Raw genomic sequence first — 24399 nt, 5'->3', positions numbered from 1 at the left:
ACGTCTTGTAAAGGATACAACATTGCATTTAGGAACATTGAGATACATTAAATTCTCCTTGTACCAAGACTCGATGCCAGAGTAAGGGTCCTCTGCAGAGATTCACCATGACTCAAATTACTAATAGTTATAATTTTATATCATCGGCAAATAAAATGTATTCAGACTAGATTACTTCCCGTGTATAAGAAAATATGTTATATAGGCAAGGCTGTTTAACAGTTCATCATTTTCGCCTATTTGGTATGTCGGCCATCTGGGAGCCCATGGTGGGTAAGGTAAATGTAAATGTTAGAACAATTTTTTTTGTCGTGGTCTTTGATCTTGGTTGCGCTGCGCCTGGACTGCGGCTGTTGGTTTTGGTTGGCTGCGGGCCTGCGGCTGCGGGCCTGCGGCTGCGGCTCCGTTCCGGCTGTCTTGGATTGGATATTTTGATATTATATTGTTTGTATTGTAGGTTTGTCTGCTAAGTACTGTTAGATGAATTTACCTTACAAATTCCGAAATAAAAATACAGTACCAAAATTTCGATCAGTTCATTGATTTGAATGATTTATATTGTGGTTAAGTTTGAGTTAAAAGCATCAATTGTAAATTATATTTCCTCAAGAGAAAATTTAACTGCAGAGCCTAACTTAGGCACCTTGGACTAACTTATTGAACACAGTGTTTGTGTTAGCCTAAGTTTAAATTTATTTTTACTTTTTAGTTAGCATTAGCCTATTTAAAGTGGAAAAAACTTCTTCACTCGCTGTATGATATTGAAAATGTTTGAAGATAATGCTTATGAACCTATTGCAGAAATTTATTTAACGCTGAGTAGCCAACCAAGCTATGATGACATATACTGTTTGTGCAGTCGAGTTTTCGTGGAGGGTGTGAAGTAAGTAGCCTAGGCTAATTTAGTATAAAGTGATTTAGTCTCAGTAGGTATAAGCCTAGGTCAAGTTCAGGGCCTCAATAGTAGCTCAAGAAGGTAAGCCCATTGCCCAGGGGCGCCAGTTGTTTTAGGTTTTTTGGGTACCTAAGGGAGAGAAGAATTCCCTCACAAGTACGGTAGCGATGGGAACTATCCGATAGAAACAGTCAGTTTGTCTGGTTGTTCCATGCCAACTGGTTCAACCGATGTGTGCTTTAATTTTCATCTGGATGAACAATCCATTCTATTAAATATGTGAGCAGCTGAATTATCTCTATCCATCTATCTGCAAAACCACCCTTTCTTCGTTTTCATTCAATTGTTAAACTTGCCTATCCGTTCTCCATTTTCATTTCTTTGAACTACGAATAAGTTACCGTATTGGACTAAAACTGCCCTTTATTGAATGGTGAAATGAATATACAGTAGAAACCCCTCATAAACTTAGGTAATTACCTATCCGATCATGACGGGATCGGGCCTCGGTCGGAACGGCTAAAAGGTTGGATGGCACTTTTGTATTATACGGAGGCCACCCTTATACAGCATGCTACGCCGGTCAAGTTGGGTTAGTTTGGGTTATCTTAAATCTTTTATGACTCATTTGGTATCATCCAATTCATAATGAAACAAGGAAAGTCCTACAAACATATTTATGATAACCCAACCTAACTGCCGCAGCACGCTGTAAAATAAGTGGCCTGAGCCGTATAATACGAAAGTACAGGTTGGATATTGGAAGGAGGAGCTTAGCATGCAATCTCGGTGACGCCGGTAATCATCTCCGGCAACTGCGGCCACCCGTGTGTGTAAGTTTCAGTCCTTGCGGCTTCGGGACCTGGGGTTATCGTCTCCTGTGACCGTGGCAACACTCGTGAGCATAACTTACAATATCCGCGACTTCGGTAATCATCTCCCGCAACCCCCGCGATGGCCTTTTGGCCGATAATAAATTCCGAGCTGATAATAATCCAGAGGAGTCGATTATTCCGAGTTCGGACATGAGGGGTTCTACTGCATAGGCCTATCCGTGTACTTCACTACCCTAATAAGTTAGTATTTGGCCTTATTTAATTACATACACAAATGTTTTGGGTAATAAATAGGTTAAACTTAAACTTATACATGTTGGTTGGCTGAGTTGTTTTGTAAAGTGCTTGCCTGACAATCAAAAGGTCGCTGGTTCGATCCTGAGAAAAGTCAGTAGTTTTTTAAAGTTTCGTAACTGGACCCAGCTTTCCCTGATCATTAGGCTTAAAATAAATGATCCTGACTAATGAAACAGCTGATCTTAGTCAGTAACAAAGCTACACAGATCGTCTCACAACATTCTACAGTCATCCTTCACTGATATTTAGGGGTTTCCGTGTAGCCTACATGTTTTGTCTATTCTAAGGTAGGCAAAAGGTATCTCGTTAGTCTTAGAAATAAAGGCGGTGGACCGTATGAATTTAGCAAGTAAAATCGCTGGACCTTGACTTGAACAGCCCTTTATCATAATTTCCAAATAGGCTAATGATATTTTTTATGCAGTCTTTCGGCATTCATTCGAGTTTCATTGGTTATGCCTTTTCATTTCTTGCATTTAGGATTACGAAGCTGTCAAGTTTAAGACCCACATGGTGTCAATGCAGACCCTTCCTTAAAGGATTTTAGGAAATTCATCAGGTGGACTCAGAATAGCGCATTTTTGCAGATGTCACTGTTATTACTGTTTAAAATTCCGTATGTGGCCCGCGAGCTGTAGGTTGGAGACCCCTGCTGTGGAGTAACAAACGATAAATTACAATTTAGAGAAGATCTCAATATAGTGAAAATTAATCTCATGCAATGTTTGCATGAAACTAATTTAAAGAAAGTACTGTGCGGTAGTGACTCAATTGACATATACTGGAATAATAACAAGTTAGGCATCTACTAACAATCTAATCTTATGGTTTAAAACATAAGTTGATGATTAACACATTCACTGCGCATGACGAGTAATCTCGTCACCGCTAGCGCTCTCCAGTGGCGTGCGAAGAGTATATTTGTCAAAGCGCCGTTTACAAACCATTGTTTCAATGCGAGAATAGCCACTGCTGTGAGAAGTTGTTTCGCTTGCCGCTTATTGTGCCAGTGTTATAGGCTACTTCAATCCCTGTTATAATTAGTTTTTTGATCCGACTATTTTGTTGGTGGTAGCGACAGTTACAAATTTATTGTAGTGTGGGGTTTAGGCTTGGATCTAATGACATGCAATAGAATAACGTTAATGAATGTACTGTAGCATTGTGGAAGTAACCTATTAGTACAGGTAAAATAATACAAAAACACTCCATATAAACGACAAAATTTGTACATTCATGAAATTTCACCTGTGAGTTACTAATAATATGAGAAATGAAGATCCGATGAGTCCCCAAAATTTTGGGCGTCCTAAGGCCCTTTTTGGGACCCTTTTTGTTCCAAAGGGCCCTTGTTCCTGAATAATTTTGTTTTTACGTTTAAGGTCGAGTGAGGTGTGGTTTTCGATGGTTTTAGTTATTTTAAATCGATTGGGACTATTTTTAAGTGTATTAAACCACTCCATACAGGGTGTTTCGAAATATTATTACTTTTTACGATATTTAAACATTTATTCATAAAGTAATAAAATTAGTTACCTCCATGCTCTATATAAAAGGGGATTATTGAAAATAACTGTAATTCTTTACTATATAAGAGGAAAGGATCACAAGGAGTAAGAGAAAATATTAAATACCCCCGTCACAGCAAACCTGCAGACTAAGCGAATTTTCATTTGCCCGATTTTCAATTAAATCTAAAATAGAATCGAGTTTAATGAATACTTAGGTTTTCTACTACAAGGAGGCTAATAAAGTGTGTTTAAAGTAAAATATTAATAGCCTAGTATAAAACAAATAAATTTGACAAGTTGTATTAAGACATATCTATAAACAAACAAACAAAATCATTTTACACTATATTCTCCTTAAGAATAACATGGAATTTTAAATTTAAAAATTTTGAACTTTATTCGTAACTAATACACTTTCAAAACACGTTAATATACTAAATTATTTGTTTTCTTTAAGCTCTTTAAAATGTTCTAGAGAAAAATTGGGAAACTTTGTCTTTTGAGGGTCAAAGATTACAAATTTTACCACATAAAACCCTGTTCCATGGACCGATTATGCCGGTTTCGTTAAAATTGAACCAAAATTACTCGAGTTATCATGTTTACGGACACGTATATAACATGGATATATTATATATATGTATATAAACACATATATAATATTTTGAGTGGATGGTGCTTTAGGCTTCTGGGGGCATCGAAATGAAAACGTAAATCGGTTTCGGGTCTATGTTTTACCATAAGACCTTCGGTAATAGCTTATCTTCTATATTAGATGTTCGCTAAAAGGGGATGGATTAAGTTTTACACTATAACATAATAACACAGGTTACTAAGCAAAAATTTCAACTTTTAAGGTGGTGTGAATAATCTTTCAACGTGTTTTTATGCAAATCTATTAAGACCAATTTCTAATTGATATGTATTTTTTTAATATAGGCTAAGTTATTTTTTTTACATTTATTAAAAATTAAAACAATTGTATTTGTATAAAACCTTACATTACATATTAAAATGAAGTATACTTAAACTAAAGCTATTTTTCTACAATTTCCGTAGTATCTCTCTTTCCAATTCAACCATAATTCAATCTTCTTTACAACTTGGAATATAGGTAGGCCTATATTCCAAAATTAATATATTTGTTATACATAAGTCTCTTAACCTTATATATCAAAAGATAACACTCAAATCACAATAATTATTCTCAGACGACTCATTAACAATTTTATTATTCTTAGCAACTTGTCAATCTTTACTGATTTTGTCCAAGTTGGTGTTCAAGCAGGATTCCCCTTTACAAACCCTGCATATTGCAGAACAGGCAACACTAATCTTAAAGCACGAAAATGGAGGTGCAAAAACACCTTTCATACAAACTGACGTTTGCAACTTGTATCTTAAGTTCCTCAAACTTATTTTCAATCAATACAAGTACGGTTATCTTTCGTGGTTATGACGACCAGGACAGCACTAAGACATCAGAGCAGCATTGTCGGTACAAGCATTTTTGTCCTGAACAATGGGAACGAGGTTTATGAGGTAAAAATTGGATTTTCTTATTTACTTTACCCTCAAAACACTAAGTTTCCCAACTTTTCTCTAGAACATTTTAAATAGCTTAAAAACAAATAATTTAGTATATTACCATGTTTTTGTATGGTTATTAGTTACGGATAAAAATAGTAAAATTGTAAATTTAAAATTCCCATGCTATTCTTATGTAGAATAGTGTAAAATGATTTTGTTTGTTTGTTAATAGATATATTTTGATCAAACTTGTCAAATTTATTTGTTTTATACTAGGATATTAATATTTTACTATAAACACACTTTATTAGCCTCATTGTAGCAGCAAACCTAGGTAATCGTTAAACGCAATGCTATTTTAGATTTAATTGAAAATCAAGTAAGAAAAACGGAAATTCGCTAGGTCTGCAGGTTTGCTGTGACGGGGGTATTTAATATTTTCTCTAACTCCTTGTGATCCTTTCCCCTTACGTAGTAAAGAATTACAATTATTTTCAATAATCCCCTTTTATTTAGAGCATGGAGGTAACTAATTTTATTACTTTATGAAGAAATGTTTAAATATCGTAAAAAGTAATAATATTTCAAAACACCCTGTATGGTGTGGTTAAATACAATTAAAACTACTCCTAATCGATTTAAAATAACGAAAACCATCGAAAACCACGTCTCACTCGACCTTAAACGTAAAAACAAAATTATTCAGGAACAAGGGCCCTTCGGAACAAAAAGGGCTCCAAAAAGGGCCTTAGGACGCCCAAAATTTTGGGGACTCATCGGATCTTCATTTCTCATATTATTAGTAACTCACCGGTGAAATTTCATGAATGTACAAATTTTGTTGTTTATAAAACCCTATTTTACCTGTACTATATCCCTAAAATTGTGATTGACCACTTTATTGCAGCATTTTTTGATGCTGTATCCGGGTAATTCACACCTGCTTTCTCCCTCCATTTGACAATACTTAGGGTTGGGTAGCAGTATTGTTTAATGCTGCTATCAGTTGGGTTCTTGTAAAACTACATCCACAAAAACTGGGATGCACTTATGGCTCTCATTTGGATGAAACTAAATTTAAACGTTTTCGCGCACTCGCCCACGCAGCGCATTAGATGTTTGTGACACAGCTGGCCATTGCGCAGCCACATTGAACGTCTTAATTAAATTAATAGTAACACATATGTATACACTACAACCTCGTTTAGTCAAACCAGTCCAGATCAATCAGACCTAAAGAATTAATTGTCTTTATCATGGGAAAACCCCTTTAAAATATCTCTAGATTGCAATAAAACAAAATCAATGACTCACCACAAGGGCATGCAGCAGTATATTTAGTAATCTGATGTTCCGCTACCGCAAACCAACTCGGTTGTGTGAAATTGTTAAACACGATCACTGATCTATTACAACCTCTTACAAACCAATAGTGCTATTCAGTCCTAGTCCGGTTATTCAGAGGTTTGACTTAACGTTGTTGTACTGTATTTCTTTCAAGTTTTATTTTGAAAGAGGGTACCACACGGTTGTAGGCCCTCAGCCTGTCCAGTCCTACACTGATCCTTTTTTTATTACAAAATTAACCACCATAGCACACGTCCATACCACACTACCCAATGGTATTGTAATATTATTATTTGTCCCTTAACAAATTAAACCTTCACAGTAGGCATGTACATATCTATGTTATCCAACTGTAGCCTATTGTATCGTAATATAATTTTCAATTCTAACAAAACTAACCCCAATAGTACATGTTCACAATGTACTCAATTGTATTTTAATATCAACCATACCTTCATCAGTGGTGTTGAGGAAGAAGCTCAAGATTGTCCTGGCGTAGAAGCAGCTACTCTGATAGAAACAAGCAAACCTGAACAGTTGGGAGAAAGTACGGTTAGGTTCTACAACTCCTCTGCTGAGTCCCATACTGTCCACACGCCCAGAAAAAGTCATGTAAGGAACTTTGAGTACCTATTGACGTATATTTTTTTCTTTTGCACAGAAACTCCTTTTTACGTGTGCCACAGTGCATGAACATTATTACAACTATTATAAACTAAGAAGGAATATTCAAATGGTAGAAATAGTTCTCTCTTTGTTATGGCATTGTTGTAGACCTAAATTATTTAACTATTTGTTCCCATTTTTTCTTAAGTTTAACATTTGGATTTGGTATGTTAACACTGCATGTATATTTCAATGCATGGTTACAAATTTTTATCTTGTTCCTTCAATTGTTTTAAATAATAAATTGCAGATAAATTGAAACAGTGTTGAGAATGATAGTTATTTTATAACAATTTGTGTAATGTTTATTTTTATTAAAGGATATAAAGTCTTAAACATTAAGAATGTAATATTTGGAACATTTTATTGAAAACAGGTTTTAGTTTTAATCTAGGCCTATATTATTAAAGGCATTTTTTGTGCAGCAAATCGACCCCTAAATATTAATTTTTATAGGCATATTGGGTATCAATTTAAAGCTCTTATCCTCTAGATGTGCCTTTTGCGGGTTTGGATGATATCCCGTGAAAGCCCTTTGTCCTAATGCTTTTAACATTTCATAGTTTGTGCAGAACTCTGTTGTCAATAATCTGAATTTTTTAAAGTTCACATTTAAAGTGCACATCAAAACAGATGGCCAAGATACAATTTGTTTACATCCAAGGACGTCCCTAGGGTTGGCGGCGCCCAGGGCAAACGTGGTCCCTCCCCCCAGTAGTAGTCGCATTCGCATATGTTAAGCCCGCTACACACGGTCAGTTTGGTGTGTTCATTTCTAACTGTCACTTCTAACTGAACGCAGCATTTGCATCCACACGGTCAGTTCGGTGTGTCAGCTCAACGTGCTACCTGGGGGTGTAATCCTCCCAGGTACGCTTCCCCTCCTGGGAAGTCGTACTCGTTCGTATGTATTTTCATAAAAATGTTTATTTTCCTACACAGGACAGATTTGTTGGTGATGAGATGGATCTCTTTCACCTTTCCCACGATACCTAAAAGAATAATATGATTACTAAAATTATTATTAGTTGTAAATTGTGATAACCTTCATATGAATTATGACTTAAATGACAATAAACAAACTGTAACCGGACAGAACTAACAAATAAATTTCCTTCAGTTAATTCTTAAGTATGAGAATTCTACTAAGGAAGTATGTTTTATCTATGGTATAGGTTATATAATGACGCTGCGTATGCTCAAATACCAAAATTTGACTAACTGAACTGACGCGGCGGTACACACGCTCACTTCGGACTGACATCAGTTCGGTGTGTCACACCGAAATGATGAATTTTCATCAGTCCATCAGTTCAGTTTTTTGATGTGAGCTCACATCAATTTGGCGTACACACGATCAGTTCGGTGTGTCAGTTCGATGTGAACACACCAAACTGACACACCGAACTGACCGTGTGTAGCGGGCTTTAATACTTAGGTTAATATAAATAGCCGCGGCACTGCTCCCCTTCAGCTGCGGCGTTCCCTCAGTAGCGGCACCATCTGTAGTTGGTGATGTTTCAATGAATTGAAGTAAAATTTTGTTAGGTTATTTGTATAAAAAGTAAACAAGAAAATGACTTAAGTTATTCATTGTGTTGTGAGAGGATTTTGTGTTTTCGTAGTATGTTTTATTGGTGTTTTAGGGATTTCAAGTAAAATATTGTAATGTTACCGGTATTTGTGTAAAATGTAAAGAAATGACTTGCGTTAGATTTTGTGTTTTCATTGTACGTTTCATTAGTAGCCTATTTGTAATTTTTCTAAGATGCCTCAAAATGATTGCTCACGCAATGAAAATAATAGGGCTGGCAATGCAAATAATAGGGGATGTGATAAGACATAATCGTTTTCACCCTTATCAAGTACATATCAAATATATAACGGATTTTGAAGTCATGAAGTGACACAGGCTGCTAGTTATTAAAATACTTGTTTCAAACAGTCTACCCTTCTTTCTCATTACCTGTGGTTTTAGTAGGAAATGACCTACTGGAAAATTTTCTTTTTAGTTTTGTAATTCCCTTGGAGGCTTATTTAACCACGCACCAACACAGCAGTCTTGTCTTAGAGGAGGCTATGAACGCTCCATAAGCCAATCTAAGTACGCTATTGGTTACAGCAGGAGGAAGCAGTGAGCTGTTACTGCAGTGCTTCTCACTACTCAACAGACGAACACGACAGTCTGAGGGACAACAGTGGACTGCAACACAGCGACAGTGGAGCAGATCTGTCGGAGAGCTCCAGGGATCCGGACTGGGACAGGTAGACAACAAATTGTATACCAGGTTTAACATAATTTCCGCTTTCTTATTCCAAAATTTCTATCTTTGTCATAAAAAATGTTGCAAAAATATGCTAGTTCTAATCCAACGTTAAGAAACAATATTGGTTTTAGTATTCATTTCATATGTTTGTTCACAGAAGTTTACTGGTTAATACTTGCCTATAATCCAAGCCCCCAACAATTATGAAATTAAATTAAATGAAAAATGTCTTTATTTAAGAGGTGAAGTTAGGAATTATTTGAATTAAAATTTTGTCCAATATAGAATATATTTCAACAACACTTTTCTTGCCTTACTTCAGATTATTAGGCTTTGTAAACTGTCTGCTGCATTTCTGTTGTTTGTTCTGTCACTTTTGCTCTCGAGCATCCCTACCTCTGTTATGGCATGACTTAATAGCTTTTTTGTGATTTCTTTGAATTTCATACCTTTAAGTTGGGTTATGAATTTAATCATTGTATTACTGTATTTATTTTTCAAATTAAATGTTATCTTTGACTTTTTCAAATATTTATTCTCTTCTCCTTCTGTGATCCTTTTTTATTTTTCTATGAATACCAAAGATTTACAAACAACTGTCCTATACTTTAATACTTTTCAAACATAGTGTAGTATTGCACCTGGTAATTATGAGGTCTTCAACTGTATAATAATTTAATCTTTCTAACATTGCCGTTCCACAATTATGGTTCTCTATTGTGTATTTATAAAGTAATGATTATTTATTTTTATTTCAAGTACAGTAAAATTTTTTCTCCAGGTATTGGACGCTTCACGGAGAACGTCTAATCTGGGAAAGTTGGATATCCAAGTACGGCTCGTTCATAGATCCTAGTTATTTACAGCAGAACACTGTAGACACGACCCAGAGTCCAGCCGAAGGTGATGAAACTTCCTTCTGTGTTCAGTGTGAGAAAACTTGTGATCCCAATAGAAAAACTTCATTCAGTGGTTTATTACCGAATGTCAAAACTGCAAAATTCAGTGCAGAATATCAAAGTTCCATAGATGGGGAGAAAGTTGACGAGGCGCCGCTAATTTTAGTGGACATTGTTAAAACCGAAGACGATTTTCTGTTGCGTAGGCTTTCCGATATTTCCGAAACAGCAAAGTCGCTCTCCGGAAAGAGTGAAGACTCAAATTTAGACGATACAGATAGATTGCGTTTGAGTGTGGTGAGTAGATGTTCAGGCAGTAGTGCGCCATTGTCCGCTACGACAGACTCTATGACCAATGTAACTCGGATCACACTGTCATCGTCAGACTCTAGTTACGGCTTGGACGACTCGTCAGGCAAGAGCAGCTCTCTGCTGTCGTCCTCGGACTCGAACAACTCAGTGGATCAGCAGTGGCAGCACCTGTGGGCAGAACACTTCAACCAGCAATACTATTACCACTACAACAAGTTCACCCAGCGGTACAAGAAAAAGGACTGCGAAGAGGCAAAGACTGATTCAGGTACTCATAAACTAAGGTCGTGTTTTCTACACCTTTTTAATTTTATTTAAGAAAATGTCAAGTCTATTTCAGAAAGCATCAATTGTACAGAATCAATTTCAGAATCATCAATTTTATTTCAGAAAGTATCATTTGCATTCCAGACTAGTAACTTTTATTTAAGAAAACACCAATTGAATTTCAGAAGCAGTCATATGTATTTCAGAAATTATTACATATACTTCAGGGTTAGTCAAATGTATTTCAGACAAAGTCAATTGTATTTCAGAAATTATCAATTAGACAATTTTTCCCAGTCGTAGCGGATCTGATTCAAATTCAATTTATAAGAAGCCCAGGGTTAAATCTACTGTAGTTTAATTAGGTTAGCCTGGAAAATGCAGCCGTTTATCACGATTTTTTCCTGATTTGACCAGGCCTAATCAGATATTTTTTCCATGTTGAATCACATCCTATGATACCAACATTATACTAACTAAATGTTTTTTTTTCTCATAACGAATCATAGCTAATTCCTAATGCTGATGACAAAGTTGTTTACACAAATTATTTCTGAAATACAATTGATATCTTCTGAAATGCAAATAATTATTTATGGAATCTAAATTATCATTTCTGAAATAAAAGTGATGATTTCTGAAGTTAAAATTACTATACTGAAATACAATTGACACTTTCTAAAATTAAAATCTTACATCTGAAATACAAATTGCCATTTCTGAAATACAAATGACCATTCTGAAATACAATTGACCCTTTCTGAAATAAAAGTGGAAAAGGTGTAGATAGTACAAGTCCTATTTCCAAAAAGTTAATTTTAAAAAGTTTTCTATTAGTAATTTTGTTAGAAAAACACAAAACTTGCTCAACTATTTTTAGTACTGTATGTTCAATATGTATTTAAAGGTTACTTTTAATGCTGTTCGGGCACGGCTGTCTGCCACTTTCAGCTCACAGTTATTAGTGAGGCGTAAAGCAGGCCAGCTTATTCCTATTCAGCCATGGAAGGTAATTTCCAAAAATAAAGGTACAAATCTACTGGTCAAAGGAAACAAGATATAACTGGAAAAACATTGCAACAAGTAAATCGTTATTACTTTGTTAGAAAATAACGTACCTATTTTAAATGAGCTTAAGTCTAAAATGAATTGTGTCATAGTATTTTTGATTTAATTGGAAAGCGACAAGTATGTTATTGTTTTTTTTTTTTAATTTCTGGATGAAATTACAATCCATCTTCTTGAGCTTGATTTATAAGTGATACCGTAGTAAAAAAAGTCCCACACATTAGCCTATTGGTCAGAATCATTTAACGGCTATATATTTTAATTTCTTATTTAAATTATAAAAATTAAGTTGGCTTATGACATTTTATTTTCATTGGATTAGGTGTTAACACCAATATCCCGCTAATTTTTTGTTAGATAATGTGTATTTCTGCAAGTGATACCTGGTTGTGATACTGGCTTCTGCTTTAATATTGAACATTAAAATAATTTTAATCCTTTCATCTTTGGTAAACATTCTTAACTACCACATGCTTAAAAAACAACATTACCCTCATAACAGAAATAATATCGACCACATTTGTGATTGATGCATGGTGTATTCGGGACTAAGATGCCATTTGTTGAACCATCAATTTTTTTTTTTTGTCCTAGGACGCTAGGCACGAGCCTGGGATTGTTTTTCACATTACTTCAGGCTAGACCTAGGGGTTGCGGCATTATCACTTAGATAAAGTCCTTTGGTGATTTGGCGGGGATCGAACCCGGGACCTCAGGGACAGAAGTCCCGCGCTCTAACCACTACGCCAGCTTGCTCCCCCACTTTGAACCATCAATGATGACAATTAATGATACTATATAACAAAAGGTCGATGTTAGATCACCTACCAAAGCACACCATGTAAAAAACATTTAAAACAATTATTTACGATTATTTTCATTAATATTTTCAGGATTTATCGTAGAAGACAGCCGAGTATCTCAGCAAACTCACCACCAAGAGTCTATTGACGACGTTGTGAGCATAGAGACACAAGACAGCGTTAGTGAGGGTGAACATTCAAAACCTCCGTCTGTCAGCAGCAAGTCTAGCAGCAAAAGCGACCAGTCCAAAAGGAACAAAGAGAAAAGGTAAGCTGCAGGTCAGAAGAATATCTAGGCATATACATTACTAACACATCTGTTGTGTGACATCTTAATGTAAATGTGAACTAAAAGAGTTTATGTGACGTCAAGGATGAGACATAAAAATTGGTAGAAATTGATTAGAAAATAGTTTTGAGTGTAATACACTTGTTGTCACTATTCAAGGTAGCCTACCTGTAAACTGTACTAAATGAGTAAAGGTTGAAATTGGTTGAAAAAATTAAAACACAAGGTCAAGGTTTTGAGGGACGAGGCTTGTTAAGGTAGCAGGTTTACCTCAATGGAAAGAGTTCGCCATGGCTCAAGAAACCCAAAATCGTAACTCTACACAAAATTGTTAGAATATTTCAGCATTTTCAACCTTAATGTTTGAAGACATCTCTCTTCTCATACCTTGTTTAACCTTAAACTCCTACGGAATTATTATTGAATATCTAGTCCCCATTGCTTGCTTGGTTTGTGTAATGGTTAACGTTTTATTTTGATGGTGTAGGATTGCCAATAGTATCTACTTAACCAAGTAATATTTTTGACAAAAAATTCTTTAGCTTGTTAAATCCAAACCAATAAAATTAATATTTTAGTTTTACAATTGACCTCACTGTACATTCTAGGTCTAGGTTGCTGCCTGTCCCAGTCGGCTACATACTACAGCAGTTGAAGGCAATGTCTGTAGAGCCGAGCGAAGGAATACAAGAGGAAGACGAGAGTGTGTCCCTGTCTAGACCTTCAACTTTGGAGAGTGTTGCGCATTTGGAACGTCAAGAAACGGAGTGTGTAAATGATGATAGCACTGCAGTAGAAGATAACGAGAATGAAGCTATTGTGAACTGTCAAAGTGTGAGTGTTGATAGAAAAACTGTGGAGACTCCCGAAGAAAACTGTAAACAAGACGGTTTGAGTGACAATGAGGCTTGTGAAAACGATCAAGACGAAGCTATGGAGAGGAATTGTGATAACGACTGTAACATCAGGCACGGAGTTAAAAGGAGGTGAGTTTAACATTTAGTCTTGCATTTGTATATCTGTAACAGTTTAATCTGTTAAATTATTATTGTTTTTTTATCCAATTTATTTAAAGAAACTCATTGGAAGAGTAACGTCAAGCTGTTCCCTGTTCTTGAAAGAGTAGTAGTTTGGCCGTCAAGTTTGGTTTACATTGATTAAGTACAGATGATAAACTTTAAGTTAAATCGGCCATGTACATTTTTGAACTTTTATCTGATATACAATTGGGACAGTCATATGTAGGAAACTACTTGAGTAAGTGGCAAGAAAAGTTACTAAATAGATTTTACGATGAAAATTTATCCTCAGACAAACAGTTAAGCTATTGATAGCTCATGCAAATTTGTCCTTAAGAGTAACACTCTAGTAAGATCTTAAAAAAAATCACAAGCAGCCTTACTTACTTGAGGTTATTACACGGACTGTCGTCCTTCTTTCCATTGTACTCCTGCTGCTACTGAACTTACGACATCATCATCGAATTTTCATGAAAAATCCAAAAATCCACACAGATTAGCATTAGAAGGTAAATAGATAAAAATTTAAGGTACTAAAAAAACTGGTGAAGGACACAATTATTTCCATTTTGGCTTATACCGTACTTTTGTTAAACATAAACAAACGGCGTTGAATCAACATAATTTTAAAATACAAATTGTCAAGAGAACCATTAAACGTTCCCACATAAAAGTGTTAAACTGTGATAACTATATTCCTACAAAAGCTCCTACGATGCTTGCTCTTGTCCATTTGGGGCCTAAATTCATTTTTGTCTGTTTGTTGAATATCTGCATCAAAACTTTATTTTTATATTTTACTCAAATAGTGTGATAATATTAATATACTAATTTGATGAAAAGATGAATTCTACAATACGAACATGAAATGTTCAAGAGTGGAAATTAATTCACTGTGCAACTACCTCATTGTGTTGTTAGCGTAATAATTATGTTAAATTTACTAAAACTTTTCTTGAATTTACCTACTACTTACTTTTCCATCTAGCCATGAAAATGAAGCCAACGGATCCTGTGCAGAAAAAGTCAAGAGCGCTTACCAGCTGATGGGTTTTATGTTTGACATGGAGAAAACGAAGAAGATAAGAAAAGCGTCTGTTTGGTACAAGAAACGTTTCAACCAGATAAGGTTCCAGAATCGCATATTACGGCTGCACAAACCTATGCCCAACAAGAAAATTTATTTTGATGACGAAGGAGAAGTGGTCAATGAAACTTTGCCAAAGGTAATTTTCCATAAAACATATATTTAATTGTTGGTAAGTAAGTTTTGGTAGAGTAATTTTTAAATTACATTTATCAAAAATTAATTGTTGAATTCTGATTGTACTTTACTCTTTTTTGTAAAATTCTCATTGCAATAAATTCCTATGTTATTAATTAAATTTATCTGTCCTTGCCATTATTTTGTGAGTGAAACTGTAAAACTTAAATAAAGTTAACGTTTTTGCTAGAAAAGGTTCATTCTGTTACTTTTCTCCACCACCTATTGATAGGCCTATTTGTATTTTTAGTTATGTTGAATCAGTCTCCCTGTTACCAACGTAGTTTAAACTTGAAATTATAGTTGAAAAGGACACTAAAATTTTTGCTTTTCTTAGATTTGTTGACTAGCTTTCTAAGGTTTTTGATTTTTCACCTAAATAACATATACATTATATTCAAAGTTCATATTTATATATTGTTTACTAATTATGGGAATCTAAACAAGAGTGAAATTTCCAGCCAAGGACTACAGAAGATGTAGACAATCCAGAGTGTTTTGCCGATGCTTTGGATACTTCTGAACTTCATCCCGATCATGAGTCTCATGAATTGAAGAAAATGGAAGATTTCTCAGAAAAAGACGACTCTTCCGATGATGGTCAAGAAGTGTTCTTCTCTGCTGAAGAAGACTATGTAGACGGCGGACAGGAGAGACGGGAATACAAGTCAAAAAATGTACAAAAGAGGAAGAAAAAGAAGCAGTTTAAAAAGAAGTCTGCCATTCCAGATGTGGTGATTGCTAATCCAAAGATACAAAAGTTCTGGCGAAGAAGATACCATCTGTTCTCAAAGTATGATGAAGGAATAAAATTGGACGAAGGTATTATATTTTCATTGATTATATTTTTTAAGTGTACAACATTTTCAAATATTTAGTTGTAAGGGTTCCAGTTTTGTTTAACACTCTTTCTGAAAGTTAAAATGTTGTACAAATTTGTGCTTTAGTAGTGAATGTAGTGTTATTGGGTGTACAACGGATTTCTTATCCTTATTTGTAGATCTGCACTAAATTTGACTAAATTAGTAGTGGGCCACGGCCACCTTTAACTCCAGGCCGTGGCCTGTTAGAATTGGCAACGTCGCAAATAGGGTTGTTAAGTGTCAGACGTCCGATCAGATAACATGGCAGACAGGTGACATCAGCTCATTAATTCACACTTTATTGATTTAAATTTATGAACATAATGTATTAAAATATTGGAAATAAAACATACATAATCGAAAACCAAAACAATATGAATTGAAAATCTTTATCTGTACATTTAAAGCGGAGTCAATATTTTCATAGTCCAGTAACCAAGCTTTTGTAAATAAATACACAAATACCATTAGCTGCTTCCAAACAAAACAGCTGTTTACAACCCTACTTGCGACAATGCCACTTCGAAGGAGTTAAAGGGGGTTGTGAGTGAATGAATACTAAACAGCTGCAAAATGTAATTAGCCTCTTTCATATGCATTATTGCATTTGTCTATTTCATTTGGAAAATCACTTGAGAATTGCAACTACCGTATGACTTTACTCTGTGAACACCTAACAAATCCTCTTTATATTTCTACTACCTTTCACAGTGTCGGTCCTGACGGTGTTAGTTAAAAGTCACAATGTATTTAAGGTCTCCTATTTTACTGTTAACTCACAAAGGTTATTTGTCTTGATGATTAAATCTCACTTCATGATGTGAATTATTTTGTGGTAATTTTAGGTGCTGTACTCACTTAAACATATTAGAATAAGAAATCCTTAGTTATCTTATTTATTCTTTTATAGTTTTAATTGAGTATATTCACTCATTGTTGTGGTTTGCCCCTGAGCTGGTAACAAATACAAATATTAATAGTGGTTTATTTACCTTGTACTTTTCAATTAGATTCCATACAACTTTTTTGAGCTGGGGCGAAAATACAAGGTGAATAAACTACTATTAATAAAGTTAGACTAGTTATGAAATGAGTAAACAATTTGTATCCTTTTGAAAAATAAGATGAATTACTGGAAAATGATTTTTTTTTACTTCAGTACAGACTTGGCCTGGATAGTTCAATGAAACTTCAATGTGACTGTTACTGATTTTACTTTGATTCTCATCTTGCAAATGATTTGTCAGAGAGCTGGTATTCCGTGACGCCAGAGCCCATTGCTACTTTCATCGCTGAACGGTGCCGCTGCGACCTGGTTGTGGACGCATTCTGTGGAGCCGGTGGAAACGCGATACAGCTGGCCTTCACGTGTGAAAGAGGTTAGAAATTTTAGCTGGTTGTTGGTTCATGACACTAGTAATTATGAATCAAAACATAAAATTATTTAACACGATCAAGGCTGCATTTATCAAGACACTCATTGAGGCTCCTTCCTAGAAAAGAGGTGATGAAATCCGAGTTTGACGAGTTGGGTCAAATCTTTACTAGAGCCAAAACGTGGCTACCTCATATTTCTCCTGAATAAAAAATAAATTCATGCAATGACAGCAGTCAACCTCACTCAATAATTTGGAAGTCAAAGTGCCATCAAGACCGGTCCGAGCGTTCATCGTCATGGTAATTTTTACACTCCTTAACCCATTTCTGTATGTTACCCTCATTCTGTTATATGCACGAACGCCCTTACTTAAAAAAACGCTCCTCGTTTTAGTAATTCTCAAACTCCTCCCCCCCCCCCCCCAACCTTAAATTACAATGATTCCATTGAGGTATAACCAACATTCAATATCTGCGACTCTTATAATTAATAATGTGATTTGCTAGATTTCCCAAAAATCCTATCGCTTTCTGATTAAAAAATAAAATTCACCCTTGTTTTTATGTATCTCACACTGAAGGTACCAGCATATCTGTCTTTTGTTCTAACTTTGAAAACTCTTTTGTCTTTTTACAGTAATCGCGATTGACATAGACCCTCACAAAATTGAGCTGGCTCGCAACAACGCCCGAGTGTACGGCGTGGAGGATCGGATAGAGTTCATCACCGGTGACTTCCTACAGCTCGCTCCTCATCTCACTGCGGACGTGGTGTTCCTCTCGCCGCCGTGGGGAGGTCCTGACTATGTGAGGAGGTCTGTCTACCCATTCTCGGCTCTGTTGCCCGTGGGAGGCCGGGAGCTGTACCAGCTGGCCTCTGGGATCACTGAAAACATTGTGTTCTACCTGCCCAAGAATGTCAACACCCAGGAGGTAGGATGAGGTTATATATCTGTGTGTGTGTAAGACTCATGTAATGTTTTGCTAAGGATAGATTTACTTTTGAATTGAAATGTTCCCATTTCTTCCCTTTTACAAAAACAGAATCCTGTGTAACTTTTATTTTCACAATATCTACCGCCATTGACAGTGGCGTACCGACGGGGGGGGCGGTCCGCCCCAGGCCCCACACCAACATTGGCCCCCAAATGTGGGCCGTATTCCCCCAACAGCGGACACAGTGAGTGCGGCCATTGCCGAGGGCCTCTCATCGGCCTAGGAAGGGGCCTAACTTGGGTCTCAAAAAACGTATTTTCTCGTGGAAAATTTATTTTGCTGTTGGAATATAATAATCTGTTCTCACAATCGCGGCAGGCGCCTACAAAGATCGCGCGATCAAAAATCGCGACTCCCAGGGATCGCGATCCGCGGAAGACGATAATAAGGTCTCGCAACCGCAAAAGATGTTCCGTGTTCACGATTTTGCCGCGATAGCGGGGGACGATAATGTTGTCCACGCGTTCACGGGAGATGTTAACGACTTCGGCACGTAGAATACATCCCTGCGTCCGCGAAAGATGTTCACTATTCCACCGTAAGCATAGGAACGATTTCTCCTCGATCTCGTAGATAACCCACGCGACCGCGGGAGACGGAGATTACACGACCCTGCAAACACGAGGATGTCTTCTCCGAGGACACTATCGTTCATTTTTGCCCCGATCCCAGAAGTCGTTTGGACCAATTATAATACAAAACATAATGGATAGTATAAAGATAATATAATTATATATTTTATACAAAAATAGTAGGCCTGTCTCCTAAATAACAAAATTAAAAGAAGTGACAGCAAAAAACCGGATTTGTGACACATCTTGTTGTGCTCATTTCATTTCATTTCATATCATTTGACTTTATTTATTTAATTATAATAGGCCTACATAAATACAGGAATGTTCTCGTGCTCATTACGAATCACCAACTCATAAAAACGTCAAATGTTAAAAGCTTAAAGGAAAATTTAATTTAGCATTAAATTTTTCTCAAATGAAAAAATGGGTTAGGCCTACTTTTAAAATAGTTGAAGTAAGCTCATTTAATCGGTGATACAAGATACATTAAAAGCATATACTTCTTTTTAGTTCTAATCACTGTTTAGGGTTACTTTTTAATAAACACCATGGTACCTACCCTGTTTAAAGTTATTTAAAACAGGGTACTATGGTATTTATTATTTCACTTATAATATATGTACGTAAAAAAAGGCCCTCTCATCTAAGCCGCCCCAGGCCCCCAACTATGACAGTACGCCACTGGCCATTGACTTTCGGGTACTCTAGTATATATCCTATCCATATGAACCAGCTGTAGCCAATTTTTATTTAAAAAATGTAGATTCATGCATTTACGGAGTACGCTACTTCTGAATTTGTTTATCTGTATCAAAATCAAAATATGCTTTGTTAAAAAAAATTAGAACAGTAGAAAATATAAAAATACACTTCCAGTGAAACAAACATCTTACTTACTATTGCATAAAATAAAATAATAATACAAATACATATAGGCTAAACTTAATAATAATGATAAGAATAAGAAGGTTTCATAGAAAGCGATGTTAAATAAACATTTAGGAAATAAGCCTAATTTGTAAAGTACCGGCAATGATTCTGAAGCTAAATGAGTGAAATGGGCAATTAGAGGGAATGAGACAAGGCAGAGGGCATGGACATAAATGTAGTTAATTATGGTATGCTCAATGTTAGTAGGCCTAATTAAGTAATGATTACAGGGGAATAAAGTAGGGTCAAGTCTGCCTATTCTCTGCTTTGATAAGGTATTCTGATTTTTCTACACCCCATTCTATCAACCAGCCAGTGATGCATTTTTTGAAAATAGTAATTGATGGAGAATGAAACAATTGATAAGAATTACAATGGGTGATAATATTACTATATAAAACTTCTGAAATGTAAGAGGAATCGGTTATTGAGTACGACTTTGATAAATGGGAGGTAGTTATTCCAACATTCTGTGCATATCAGGTATAAGATTATAAGAATGTGATGTTTAAGTGTGATGATTAAAAATAGAATCTAAGTTCTTGAAAACATGAATTAAAAGCAATTTGATGAATAACTGTCTTACACTGAGTAAGGATAATTCATGAAAAATCTGTTTGTGGGGTATCGAATTGGCTTATTGAAACAAACTTTGACCAACAACTTCTGAAGGGCAAAGAGAGGTTCTAAAACAGTGGAAAAAGCTCCGGCCCATACGATAATGCCAAATGAAAGTAATGACTGGACATATGCGTAATATGCTAGCTTGATTTCCTGAGTTGTTAATATATCACAATTGTATGTAACGTAAAAAAATATAACTATGTACATGGTATAAAAATATATGACAGGCCTTTGAAAACACCTATTAAAAAAGACATTAATATCAACATTTAGATTTTTACATCAACAAAATACAATATTGCGCTATCAAGACATGTTCAACCCTGGTTCAGTTGAGGCTGTTTGGAATTAACGAAAATTAACATTGCTCTTATAGTGGGCAAAACCAAGATGACTGTTAGTGTTAACTTTCATGGACTCCCTTGGAGAACAATTCAAAACTGCAAAGAACATTTCTAATCTCACAGTTTACTAGATATTTAAATTACAGTAGAACCCCGAACCCTGGTTAACCGAATTCAGGTTAACCGAAACGGTTCCATAAAGTAATACATGGGTAAATTTTAAGTATTTTAACATTTCTGTAGCGGAAATAAAACACTGTATTATATAGACATTGTTTAAAATTTTTCCTACACACTGTGGTAGTAAATAGACTATTTTTAGCACATGACTGGTTAACCGAAAAATTGGTTATTTGAAACGGCTCTCCCCCTTTATTTCGGTTAACCGGGGTTCTACTGTATAATCATTTTGGTGTTTGAAAAAATATATTTGGACTATAAATAACTCAGCAGCTGTTTGAAACCATCCAAGATGGCCGCTAGCCTCCAAGGGTTCTTAACAAAACTGTTGTGTATCACTGTTCAGCAATAAATCATGTAAAGAACAAAACAAAGTCTAGTGCCAGTACTGCTATAGACAGGCAACCGGTAAATTATGCTGTTTAAGAATAGAGCCTACTGCATATCAATGGACCAAAATAGTTCAAGATACAATGCATTATTACAACTTTTTAAATGTTTATGTTATTTTTCTTGGATGATGAGGTTATGTAAGGTAATTTCAAAGATATTTAAGTGACCACGGTTGATTCGCCCCTATTAATCGAGCTTCTACTGTATACAAGTTAACTATATTTCCTGTTGGTAAGTTATTGACGAATTTGAACATGTTGCCAGGTCGTGGAGTGTGCAGGGCCTGGAGGCTCTGTAGAGTTGGCACAGAACTTCCATGACAGAGAACTGGTTGCTATCACAGCTTACTTCGGCGAACTCGTCAACGTCAATGAATAAACACATTCCACTTCGCTACCAGTACGCTCAACAAGCTTCCCTGTTAGTTTAAGTTTTGTTTTGTATGTTTTTACATTTTTTGACGTTAGAGTTTTAAATGTCAGTTGTATTCTCGTACCTTACCAAAGATAGGTATTGTACTTAGATTTTATTTCATAGAAACTTCTCAAGACTATTCTGTGATTAATAATAGTCTCATTCAGAGTCGTGATTCGAGTAGGTCTCAAGTTACTTTTGAGCCAATGTTCAATATTATGTAAGGTTTTGTGTTGTCAATTTATGTATTTTTTATATAATTGCAATTCGTTACATAATGTATATGTACAATATGTGTTAGATTTGTTGTTTGTTTTTCATATTTAGTGCAATACGTTCTCTTAAATCCTGATTGCTAAATAGATCTTGCAACTTTGAAATCTATTTTAGTTTTTCAAAACTCAACAATTTTATTTATTTTTATTCGCACTATACAAAAAAGTGATCATATACTTCCCCTCACTTCCACTCCATTTTTTACATCCCTGATCCTCTGTGCACAACAGTTAATTAAGGAGAGATTTTGCATCCAGTTTATTAGTTTTCTTTCTGTGCTATTATATTGTTTTCAACTATAGATGTAGTGATTAGAAAAATGTCTGCCTTTTCAAAGTCAATTAGTAGAACGGTCACTAGTAGAACAGTCTTAAAACGTGGTCACAAATATTAAGGTCACACCTAATCAACCACACAGTAAACGTAAAAGTACCTTTCCATTGAAATCTCCTGAATTTATTATCTATTATCGTAATTATTTAGCAATTTCAACATTTATTTGTTTTTGTATTACTATGCATTTGCTAGAATCAGCTGTGTGAAAAAAACTTTTGAAATGAAGTTTCAATCCCAATATAAGACAAACAATTTTATTAAGATTTTTGTCATCATAAACTATGGCGAAACTCTTAGGCAACAGTCACTTGTCCCATTGTTAAATTGTTATTGTGAACACAAAAAAATATAAACTTCTATTAAATTTTAAGTTTATGACCTAGTGAAAGCAATAATTTAGCTTACACTGCACTAACTCCAGGGTTAGTACCACCATGATAAAACATACTCCCTTAGTAGATTTGTCATCCTAGATCAGCTAAAGACAATTTTATTTTTAGTTCAGTCCGGGGCCGCTAGGATCGTGTTTTTGTTTACAATTTGTTTCTTGTTATTTAAAATCTTTTTTAACCAAATAAAACAAGCTGATTATAAATAATGACTCGTCCCCTAGTTATAAAACCAAAAAGTAAAGCACAAATCATTAAATTAACCCTAAAACAATAGAAACAAGATTTTGTCAATGTCACTAAACAGAACTAAACACAAAAAACAAGCTTTAAATTTTACAATGGGATGAGAAGTCTACTTGTGTTGGTTAGGCTAAGGTACCGCGTAAGGCAATTGAACAATTATATAACTGTTTTTTTTAAATCAAGTAAAGTTTGAATTTATTGTACGGATTTGTCCTGTCACCATGTGCTAAAAACTAAGTTTTTTTTTTAGAGATAATCTTCAAATTTTTGTGTGCTGTTTGTAAATATATCAATGCTGTACAGTAAGTATATGTTTTTATTCCTTTCCTGCTCAAAATGTTAATTGTGTAATTGTCAGAATCAAGATTTTCTTTTCTTTTTTTTTGTTTTGATTTTGTATTTTATTATTATTTTATATACAAAGATTAGAACCTGACTCCTTAATAGAAATTTGCTTTTTACACCTAGTAGAGAAAATAATGGTTCCTGATTTGTCTGTTTATATTAGTCTGTATGGAAGGTAGAAATAAAGACTACTTAAGTGCTCTGATTTTTATAATTTTCACTAGGTACATATATAAATTATTTACAAACATTCAAGGATGTTTTATCTCAAGCATCAGATTTATTGGCCGCCAACAAAAACCAAACCTTCACTTTCAGTTCGGCTAATGTCCGTATGAAATAATCACTTCATGATTTAATTCAATTTTATGAAGTTAACATCTTAACCCATTGGGGAAAGAATTATTGCGCTGCCTGCGGTGCCCTCTGTCGTTAATTAATTTTGCCAAATTTGTATAATTTTACTCTAATTGTTATAGAAAGAAAACCTTAGGTGATAAATTAATAATTCTTTCTCTATTTTGTTCACGGTAAAATTGTCTGCGAAAGAAGTGGTAATTAGAAGTGGTTGGAAAATTAAAAAAATTAAAAACTTTAAAAACAATTTTTTTAAGTAAACTTTGTTTACAAAATCCAAGATTAATCCAGACACCAAATGACACTACTGTTATTAAGGTCAATATTGATTCCCTATGGAGAAAAATCACAAGTTGTTTACTTTTATAAGTAACTAGCAGAGTACCCGTCCTTCGTACGGGGTTGGCATATAAGTTGAAAATGCTTTTTGCAGTTATACTCAAGCTTTGCGTTTGCAGAGGAGGACAAAGTTTGGTAAAATTTG

General features: G+C 35.1%; 1 protein-coding gene across 2 annotated transcripts; it reads left to right on the top strand.

Moving 5' to 3' along the window:
- The first annotated feature begins 435 nt into the window (after positions 1 to 435).
- Positions 436 to 23507, top strand: LOC129003960 (trimethylguanosine synthase-like). Of its 2 annotated transcripts, none has more exons than XM_054432314.1 (11): positions 436 to 883; positions 6878 to 7028; positions 9208 to 9347; positions 10131 to 10828; positions 12789 to 12966; positions 13596 to 13973; positions 14995 to 15232; positions 15732 to 16092; positions 17381 to 17512; positions 18148 to 18443; positions 21817 to 23507. In XM_054432314.1, the coding sequence occupies exons 1-11, from the start codon at positions 756 to 758 to the stop codon at positions 21928 to 21930; spliced, it is 2814 nt and encodes a 937-aa protein (XP_054288289.1). In that variant the 5' UTR covers positions 436 to 755; the 3' UTR covers positions 21931 to 23507. The 2 variants fall into 2 exon arrangements, with proteins under 2 accessions (XP_054288289.1, XP_054288288.1); XM_054432313.1 differs by having other exon boundaries at positions 9205 to 9347.
- The last annotated feature ends 892 nt before the right edge of the window (positions 23508 to 24399 follow it).

The sequence above is a fragment of the Macrosteles quadrilineatus genome, unplaced genomic scaffold, assembly GCF_028750875.1.
Source record: "Macrosteles quadrilineatus isolate MER2022 unplaced genomic scaffold, UCM_ALF_1.0 Scaffold_9__3_contigs__length_116548681, whole genome shotgun sequence".
Taxonomy (NCBI): domain Eukaryota; kingdom Metazoa; phylum Arthropoda; class Insecta; order Hemiptera; family Cicadellidae; genus Macrosteles; species Macrosteles quadrilineatus.
Note: the sequence above shows the minus strand (reverse complement) of the source record. Positions and strands in the feature narration are given on the sequence as shown.